At 43.4% G+C, this 10,435-nt stretch overlaps 1 protein-coding gene across 1 annotated transcript in view; it reads right to left on the bottom strand.

Moving 5' to 3' along the window:
- Positions 1–9,849, bottom strand: part of ATP13A4 (ATPase type 13A4) — a 42,747-nt gene extending 32,898 nt beyond the window's left edge. The window contains exons 1-2 of the mRNA XM_010185650.1: positions 9,712–9,849; positions 1,300–1,473 (exon numbers count right to left, since the gene is read on the bottom strand). Of these exons, the coding sequence (XP_010183952.1) occupies positions 1,300–1,473; positions 9,712–9,774 (237 nt within the window). The 5' untranslated portion in view covers positions 9,775–9,849. The remainder of the gene's footprint in view (positions 1–1,299; positions 1,474–9,711) is intronic.
- Positions 9,850–10,435: the final 586 nt, after the last annotated feature.

Here is a 10,435-nt window from a genome sequence, read left to right as displayed (position 1 = left end):
GGGAAAAAACCAAAACTGTCATTTTAATACAAAGAACCACGAAGGAAATCTGAAATTGTCAAATGTCCAGAGCGTAATTTGAGAGAGCTTCCTGATAACGAGAACATACAATATGATTCCATTCTTGTTTAGTTACATAAAGGATCACTTAAAAGCTCATTTCTTTGAAAAGTGTTTGGCATAACAAATCCATTTAAAATGGCACACAAGAACAGGTAATTAAAAATGCAAACTGAACTGAAGATTTAAAAGGGTGATTAAACCTAATATGCATTTAAAAAAAACCCCAAACATACTCTTAGCCTATTAGGATGCAGATTATTTCAGTATAAAATCTTCAATAGGCAGATCTGTGAATTTAAAAACCCAAGATTTTACCCGCATGCTGCTGTGCTCATTAAAGAAGGCAGCACAAATACAGCAGTAGCAACTGATCCATTTTGCAAATGCCATTGTTCGAGAATCTTTGAAGCAGAACAAATCAAACTTCTGGAAGGAAACCAATCCTGCCAGCTCCTGGAGTATTCAGGCTCAGCTGGGATTCAGAATCAAGTCTCAGTTTGATTCTTTTAGTGTCGCAGTAGCTTGTATTAAATTAAATAAGGGTTTGTGTATGTTGCAGTGCTTCAGTACAGTCCTCAGCAGATAGAAATCTTTTTAGGAAACTATTAGCAAAACATAAACAGCCCTGAAAGCATTAACCACAGAACTGTAGGCTTATTGGACACAGGGAAGGACTGATGGAAGATGGAAACATACAGTGAAGCAAACAAGAAGTCTAAGCCTGCCCTCTCCCTTATACTGATCCCCCATCACGCACTGTTGGACACTGCTGGGGACAGAGCTCAGGCAAGTCTTTGGTTTAGCCCACTGGCTAAATTCTGGCAGGAAGGAGCAGCTTCACCAGGATGGCCAAGTGAGGACAAAAGGATGTGCTGGACATTGCCAATCACGCAAATGCTTTAGAATCTGGAGCACAGATCTGTGATGTAGAAAGCACAGGGATGGTGGAAGGGAGGAGGAAGGATTGAGACCAAATAACACACTCTTGAAACCACAGATATTACAGGCTTTTTCACTCCGATTTCTTTCAGCTTGTTTTCTGATCAGCTGTTACCCTCCATCCCAACCATCACCTTACACATAATTTGCAGAATACTTGAGAGTTCTTTAGAACAATGATGGTAAACACAAGATATTATTGCAGGAACTCAGCAATGTAAGGGATTTCAGCTAAGTGGATTCCTGCCAATTAACTACATACTAGGGACTAATTTAAAGCTTAAAGTAGGTACCTACTGTTGTTCTGAGCAGAACAGTATCTGCCTCTTCCAAGCTGCAGCGGATGCAGTTTGCCCACACATCCCACTCTGGCTTCCAGTAAAACAGCAGCAGCAGAGCCCCACAGGACAAGATGTACCCAGCAATGCACAAAGCCTTTCGGCAGCTTTGGGTTTTGTAGCCAAATATCTCCTGTACAGCAAAGACAAGGAAAAAATCATTGTTATTTCCCTTTAAGAAACATTTGGAATACTACACTTTCCCATCACGCACTGCTCTACCATAGGTACTGTTTGGTATGGCACTACGAAAAAACAAGTCATGGAACTTGTATTTGGCTTCTTTATGTGTCCTAAACATGCCTAGAAAAAAATTTTGCATGTTCCACAGAAGTCTTCATTCACCTTCAAAAAATCTGGATTGCTGTATCATGACCAAACCTCTAAAATAGTTTTATGTCGCTGTGAAACTCAGCATGAGACGCTGTCATGTCTGTGCATGAGTTGGACTAATAGCAAAATATAGAGGCCCTAACCTTTAGGCTTCAAGTCAGGAATACAAATTTCCCTGGCCAGCTTTTTTAAGGCTCCTGGGTGAGACAGCTGAGGCACTTGAGTACATCTGCAGTAGGGGACGGAGAGTGGTGCACACCCACTGCAGTAGCTGAGACTGCTTCAGAATCAGAAGTACTACTGCTGGCCTGCCATAGCAGTGAGCCTGCATTAATGCACCTACTCTTTAGAGACTTAGCTCGTGTCTCTGCGTGGCGCCGAATGACACCACACGGCTGCACCAGCTGGAGCTGCTTTGCACAACTCAGCACAGACACGGCCTTTGTAGGGCTGTTAATACAATAGCTCCAGTGTGGGGATTTTGCCAATGTGCCACTGTCCTAACATCCCAAAATAATAATAATAATAACTATTAGTAAAAACAACCAATGAACACCTGCAGAATGCTTTACATGTTCAGAGGGCCAAAGGAGCTACTCAGCTGTATGAGTAGGTATTATAATTCAATTTTTAAAGCTAGCAAAATTGTTACAGTGAGGCAAGGTGACTTGCCCAAAACTTCAAAGAGATGACTGTCAGTATTACTGTTTAAGAGCTGCCAGGTCTTGGTACCCTGGCCAAATTCCCTCTCAGTAGTGCTAGCAGAGACTTAGTAAAGCTGAAATGAAATGTATACAGTGAATTTATAGTGGAGGCTCAGCCCTGATTTAAGATGGGAGATCGCATGACTGCAATTACATCGGCTGACCAGGAGAATTTGCTAACATAAGAGTCCAGATTCCTCAATCTTCTTCCAAGTATACCTGCAGCAATTGTGCAATCTGCCTCTGAAGATCAGATCTCTACAGCCACAGATTTTGCAAGATTCATTCATAAGGTGAGAAGAAAAGGCAATGTAATTGGAAGGATGAGTAATGCATAATTCCTGGTTCTGCACTGGTGTCTTTGCTTGTTATGTGAAACGCAGGCCCTGGCCAGTGGTTCCACGTGCTGCTCAACCTACCTGCTCTGTGTCATTCTTCCCAGGTAATCTCTGAGGGGTTTCTAAAGGGAAGAAATCAGTAACTGTGGGAAAACAGTATGGTAAATTACCCAGGGAAGTGGCCTGAATTGCACAGGACCTGGTTGTACCACCTTGAGATGCACACGTGCAGCATTTGCAAAGGCTTCTATAATCTCTGAGCAGCCCAAGAGAATAAGGCGACTCCACAGCAGACAGAAGGGAGCTCACGGAGGACAGCAGATAGGCAACGCTGCTAGAAGGTAGTTGGTGTGGCAGTCATATGCTATTAAAATTCACACGCTCCTATAAACAGGCGAAGAGCTCTCCGTTCACCTCTGTCTATCCTTAACGAAAAGGTTACAAAGTTACTGTCAGCACCAGCATGCAGAATAGTACACACAAGGATGTGAACTTCCTGTTCGCAGCAATGGCTTATTAGCAAGATCCAGATGTTTGGATCCAGATGCTTCGATCCAGACTTTACAGCTTGTCAGCAAGGCAAAGGAACTCCCAAGGAGACAGAAACGCCTAAGGGAAGAACTGTTAAAAGAACATGCCTTTGGACTTCCTGCAGTAAATGGCTGGACCTGGAATAACTGGAATCATCTCTTCAAATTGGGATGGGCTTGAATATCAGGGTGGGGAAGAAGAAGATTGCTGCCATGTGCGTCTTGCTTCTGCCCGTGAATCATTCCTTTAATTTCCAGCTTTTGTGCCTTACACCCAAAGTCTGAGAAGTCAATAAGGCTGTAGTTAATGCAATTAAGAAGGGAGAGGGTGGGCACTCGGCACATGACTGGCAGTCATTTGGGATCATCTTCCGTTGGCAGCATTCTTCTCTGCTGAATGCTGAATGATTTCCCAAGCCTGATACGACAACAAAACCATACAGCTAGGGCAGATTCTGTATTTCTTCACCTAGGAAACCATGCATCTATAGATCAAAAGACGTATCTGAGTCCCCCTACACGTGCATATGTTTCCAGGCCTTTGTTTTCCAAAATAGTTTGTCCTTGAAAAATGGTTTGGTCCCTTAGATCTCAAGACACTTTCCAAAATCAAGCATGCATCAGTATTCCTCATCTTGAAAACTAGGAGAGAAGACAAGGAAAACAGCTCAGCTGGGAAAAAAAGGCCATGCTCTTAAGATATCCACTATGCTATCTGCTGGGCCTTGCTGCTTCTCACAAGGGACTTTTCTGAGCTAGATAAATACTTGAGCTGTTCTGACACAGTGCACATTCTGCCCTATGAACACAGGCGTAGGTTCAGGTTGGCTGGTTTGTGTCTTGATGAATGTGACACTTCTCCATACAGACGTTCAGGAGCTCTACGAGGAGTAAGCTGGGAAACAATAAACATCAGGCGTTAACTGCTGTCTTGTATCTGGATATCCATGCAGGAATCTCAAGCCAAAGCAAAGAATTTCCCATGGTTTGGAAATGTCTGGAGCAGGTTACCTGTGCCACATTGTTCAGAAGCAAAGCTAGGCAGGGAAATAGCCTGAGCTCCAAACCTAACTTGTGTCAAAGTTCCCAGGGCCGGAACCTTTTAATATTTAACTTCAGAATAAAATGTTCTGTTAGGCTGAGCTGTTTTTCCACACTCTGTGCCTTCAGCTGGAAGGACTATAGCAATGAATGCAGCATTCATAAAAAAACCTCCATTTAGTGCATAAATAACTCCTTGTTGAAACAGAAACAGTATTAGCACAAACACTTCTCACTTGTCACTTATGTCAACAGTGGAATTCTTTAGAAGAATTCCCAAAACCATTATCTTTTAAAAAAAAAATTAAAAATCAATAAATAAAAGGTGAAGATTAGACCCAGAACAGAGGTACCCACAATGTACATGAAGAAGAGGGGAGCAGGCACACACATGATGCAGGTTTCTCAGCAGGTTTATCTTGCCACGTGAATGCCTCACAGTAATTAGGGTTTGGAAATTCTTCAAGCTTATTCAGGATTCACTAGGCCTATACTACGAAGATTTCCAAGCAAATGTATGTCCACTATGGCAAACAATACTTCCAGGGCTGGCAGAAATCCTGGCATTGATGTCACCAGCAAGAACACGTCTGTCTGGTTGGTTTTATGTTGTTAAGCAAAGAGAGTAACTTCTGCTGGGCTGCATGAGGAGGCTGTGCTGCTTCTTCTGAAGATGGGTCTGACGAATGCAGATTTGCATCTTGACAACTTTTCTACTGCATGAGCAAGTTTTTAGGGCCCACTGTGCGCATTTGGCATGTATACCATTACACAGCCAAATAACCTGGGTTCTTGAGGGCACTAGACTAAGAGATGGTGGAAAACAAAGCTAAAATTAGCTATCTGCAAGAATCCAAAAGGCTTCTTGTTACCTCACAGGAGGTAACACTGTCTACAGAAGAGGCTGGTATACAAGGTTCATCTCATCTCTGTAGAATAATTTTGAATAAATAGTAGTGTATTGTAAAACTTTGTTGCCTCATCTGTTAACATCCCCTTTCTCTTGAGACTCTCAACAGTCAGAAGAGTGACTAAAACAAAATGCTTTAACTTGTGAGTGGAAGGTCTAGGGAGAGGCCGTGGATTATTGGACAGAAAAAGCTGCCAGACCTGCTCAGTTCGCAGAAAATGTGCTTATTCCAAGAAAGGTTCTTAGTTGCTTTTACAGCCATACAAAGCCAGCACTCAAGGGCTTATCACTCTAGTGTCCAGCAAGTCTTTGCTACTTATGCTTAAAAGAAAAATTGCCTGTAGCTGCAAGGCAATCCGCACAGCAAAATTTAAATGCAAAAGTCAAAGAAGTTCAGGCACCCTTTTCTTTGGTGAAAACAAGGCTTGCAGCTACCAACAAGGAGCATAAACAGTGGCTGTGAACTATCATATTTCTGGCAACCAAATCACCAGGTACCCTATTACAAACAACCTGTTGCTGTAACAACAGATAATAGGATTAGACTTGAAAGACTGGTTAAGATTCACAAGGAATTTAATAACCGAATCTCATTCTTACCAACTGGAACCTGTTTCATCAGAGGTTTGTTTCTGTTCCCTCTGAAGCCAGTAGCAACATCCACTGTTGTTCCATTAGGATCAAGGTTGTTTGTGCCTTTCAGATTCTGTCTTAATTTTAAGACCTGAATTTTTCAAACTCAAAGTATACAAAATTGCCGGGTCAGATTCCCTTCAGGATTTTGGCATCCCAAAGGAGGCAGACAACTGCCAATACACAGCAGAAAACTGGGGATCACCAGCTGACTAACTGCAGTTGCCCCATTCCTTCAGACATAAGCAACTGGGGAACACATGCTTAAGACAGACTTCTGGCAAATCTTTCCTGAAGAAGCCTATCACCAGTTTTTGCACTGCAGGACTTACACTTTGCACTTTAGGGTTTGTGCAAACAGAATGATCAGTCCCAGGCTGTACAGAGAGGAGCATCAAATTGGCAGAGGGCAAAAAGCTGTGGTTTTCTTCCCTCTTCCTATTCCATCAACAATTACTTCTCAAAGAAACACCTTCAAGCAGATCTTTCTGAAGGGCAGGGGAAAAAAAAGCACAGGCTAATTCCTAAAATAAATCCCTTCCTATTACCATACCTATTAGCCCTCTGTGAGGCAAGCTGCTGTGTCCAGAGCGCTCTCACACTACTGAGATCTTTCCAGTACTACAAATGGTTATGAAGATAGAGAGATAGAGTGGAGCATCTCCCTTATGAGGAGCGGCTGAGGGAGCTGGGGCTCTTTAGTTTGCAGAAGAGGAGACTGAGGGGAGACCTCATTCATGTTTATAAATATTTAAAGGGTGAGTGTCACGAGGATGGAGCCAGGCTCTTCTCGGTGACAAACAATGATAGGACAAGGGGTAATGGGCACAAACTGGAACACAGGAGGTTCCACTTCAATTTGAGAAGAAACTTCTTCTCAGTGAGGGTGACAGAGCCCTGGCCCAGGCTGCCCAGAGAGGTTGTGGAGTCTCCTTCTCTGGAGACATTCAAAACCCGCCTGGACGCCTTCCTGTGTAACCTCATCTGGGTGTTCCTGCTCCGGCAGGGGGATTGGACTGGATGAGCTTTTGAGGTCCCTTCCAATCCCTAACGTTTGTGATTCTGTGATTCTGTGATCTCATGCTCCAATTAGACAGAATCACAGAATGGTAGGAGTTAGAAGGGACCTCTGAAGATCCGCTAGTCCAGCCCCCAATACATTGCTCTGGTTTAGCTGGGTACCAGGAGAGAGAACTCTTGTTCAAGCAAATGTTCTTCAGCCACATAAAGTAACCCCAAAGATGTGGACGAGGATATATAGAGCAGATTTCCTAAGCCACAGTCATTATTCTTAAGCACGGAACTATCTAGCATCTCAGCTGTACCAAGAAATTTCAACACTGAAGAAAACTTAGAAGTGTTTCTTCTTCTCATTAGAGCTCCCCAAATTTCCTCAGCAAAATGGATGGGTAGTTCAACACAGGAAAGCACTGCATGTCCAGAGCCCAAATGAACTACTTGTGTGCTTTCAAAATTACTTGAACTATTGAACTAACTGGCACCCGCACAATGTCAGCTGGTACATTATTACACCATGTGATAAGATCTTGCTTGAGGAGTCAAGAACTGCTTGTTAACAATTTGGTTCAGGTGGATTAAACTGTTAAAATAATGTTGAAAAATCTTTTTCATGGCTTAAAGTTAAAAAACCAATGTTGCAGGGTCACTGAGACATTATGTGCCAGTGCCACTTGCTGTGGCTGCCAATAATTTTAAATATATGATTTTAACAAAGAAAGACTGTCTGCACATCATTTTCTTTTACCCTATGAACTCTCCTTCTCTCCTCTGCTTAAACACAACCTTCTTTGCCTGTTTCTTCACAACTTCTCTTCCCTACATGTTATTTTCTTTCTCTCTTTCACACAAGTACACACAGTAGCTGTTCTCTCATTCTATGCACACGTTGGGTTTTCCTCATCCTCCTAAAGTACCTCAGACACGCTCACACATATCTTCTTCTCTCTCATACTCACAACTTGTTTCTCTCTCTCCTACACATATGTAACAAAGACATATACATGCCTGCCAAATTTAGCACAATTGGGTGCCAAATTTAGCACAACTGGGTTATGATTTTAATTGCACCTACTACTCAACTGCTTTATCAATCTCTTTTTTTGTGATTTTCCTTTGGGAACCCCAGGCAAATGAGCATTGCTCAGGCTCACTGCAGGCACAGAGAGCATGGCAACTGCCAGACACCCTGGATTCACTGTGCACACACACCAGCTGTGCATGCAAAGCCTCAGACTCACAGTGCAGATCCCTGAGCAGCGGACTCATGGCACATGTGCTCAATATGATACTGGTGAGAAACAAGAACATCACTGGAAAGTTACTGAGGGATAGCTGGCTCTGAGCAAGCACAACTTGGGTGTTCCAGTAGTGCACAGCTGGAATTGGACATGCAGGGTACAACAGTGTGGCTCTACACAGCACCAGAGAGTCCACTTCAACCTAATTAGCTCAGGCTCAATTCTGGCATTGCTAGTAACAGTGCCAGTAGTGGGAAGAGACTGACAGGGTGTTTATGGTCCTAGAAGGATAGGGGCAGGGTGGAGCACACACAAAACCAGCAGCCGTTTGGAGCTGGGGAGCAGTGGCACATCAGCACCAGGGCTAGGGCCAGGAGCAGGGTGCTGTGAGCAAGTTTAGAAACTCGGCAGCAGAGTCAGTTGGGTTCTGCATTGCACTGAGCTCTTTAGTCCCCACCCTCGGAGCCAGTGCCTTGCGCTTCCTGCAGTGCTCAGTTCACACTGCTGGATGACTCTGTACTGCATTCTCCAGCACATCCCAAATTAACCAGGTGTGCATTATGCTTCGGCTGACTGAAAATCCGTATCTGTATCCAGGGATAACAAATGTCCACATTTTCTCATGACATGGTCTCTTTTTCAGTAAAGTAGAATACTCAGTGAGTAGACTTTGAAGATTTCTCCAAGATTTCTGCAAGTTAACAGTCATGTCAGCTAGTAAGTGACTGTGATTCACTAGCTTTGCTGGATCTGCTGTACAGCCAGAAATCCTACACACACTGATAGCAGAGCTACAGTGGCTCTGCAGCACAGGAATTTTGAGAAGCACTGCATTGACCAGACATGCATGAGAATTATTGCTGTACAGCTACACCCTGCATCTGACATCTCCAGCAAAATCTGTTAGGTGGACACAATACATATGTGACAAATAGCTGATCTGTAACATGCAGTAGTGCCAAAGCAGCTCAGAAGCACTGAATTTACTAGAGCTGTGCACTGGGCTTGCTATTTAAGAGAGGCACCATGCAGTAGATCAGACATTTTATGTAAACATAGGACTTGTTTCCACATGTTACAGAACACAGGTAAACATACTCCTACCTGGGAAACTCTGGAAAAAAGTATGGTAGTTCTGTATTTAGAAATTCAGCTTCATACAGCCACTCAGGCTGGAATAGTGCTGCTGATTCAACAGACTGCATTTGCTAATAATTTATGCAAACATTACATACGTGTTTCTATGTTCCAGAGAAAGCCAAGGTTCCCAGTACTCATCTTACTGGAGCTGACCCTAGAAATTCAGCTGTCAAATGGTTAGGGACACTGCTGTGGCCCATCCCTCAAGCTCATATAAGACCACCTCCACCTAGATTTATAATGTCACATCCATAATGTAGCAAGTCATCCCCTGTTGGAGGGGATAACCAATTAAATCCAGTGGACACATACAACTTTCTTTTCTTTCTGCTAAAAAAAGTTTTACCTCTTTCTAAATGCCTGTTTCTGCTATAGAAACACCCCCACCACCCCTAACTAAAGTACAGACTGTAGCATGTTATTGCAGAACATGTGCCATCTACTGCTTCAAGCTGAGAAAGACCTAGACAGAGATACAACTCACCATCTCATTCTCTTCTCCCTGGTTAAGCTGTGCATAATGGTTCTTGGCAGGATTTTCCCCCATGAAATGACCCTCTGGAGACTTTCTAGAGCACCCTCAGGAGAAGTCTTCAGCGTTGTGTGCTTGAACTTCCACACTGAGGAAGTGCTCTAAGTACACACCTTCCTTATAGCTCTGCTGATGTTTGAAGAATGGAGCTCCTCCCTCTCTGTGGGGTTAGCAGGTAACATTCATCCCTCCTCCCTTGACTCTGTTGTTGGAGTACATGTAAAATTCACTCAAAGGCACTCACTGCAAGAAAGAAAAAGTTAGATCTCACACAAGTGTTTCCCACAGTATGACTCCGGGTCATAACGCTGATAAGTGCAAGCAAGTGCTGTTGGCAACGTTCAGGGGAGGGCAAGAGGAGAACATTTTTCTTTGAGAGATTATGGAATCATTGGAGATTAGGAGAGTGTCCAAATGAGGAAAATAGGTATTGCTGTTGTTAACACTCTTAGCAACCAGCCTGAACTAAGTGTCCAGCTGTGATCCCCACATATGCCTTGGAGAAAAATTCAAGCTCTGGCATTGCAAACAGGGGCCCCAGTTTGTGCAGGTGGATTTAGGCACTGACTGTGTGTCAGGATCCAGGCATGTAGGATCTGTAACCAGTATTTGTATTCATTGTCATCATCACAGAATGGCTGCTGACCTTACCATATAGCTTTGGGAAACATCAGTG

The sequence above is a fragment of the Mesitornis unicolor genome, unplaced genomic scaffold (genome assembly GCF_000695765.1).
Source record: "Mesitornis unicolor isolate BGI_N332 unplaced genomic scaffold, ASM69576v1 scaffold15530, whole genome shotgun sequence".
In the NCBI taxonomy this organism is placed as follows: Eukaryota; Metazoa; Chordata; class Aves; order Mesitornithiformes; family Mesitornithidae; genus Mesitornis; species Mesitornis unicolor.
This window is presented reverse-complemented; position numbering and strand designations above follow the sequence as displayed.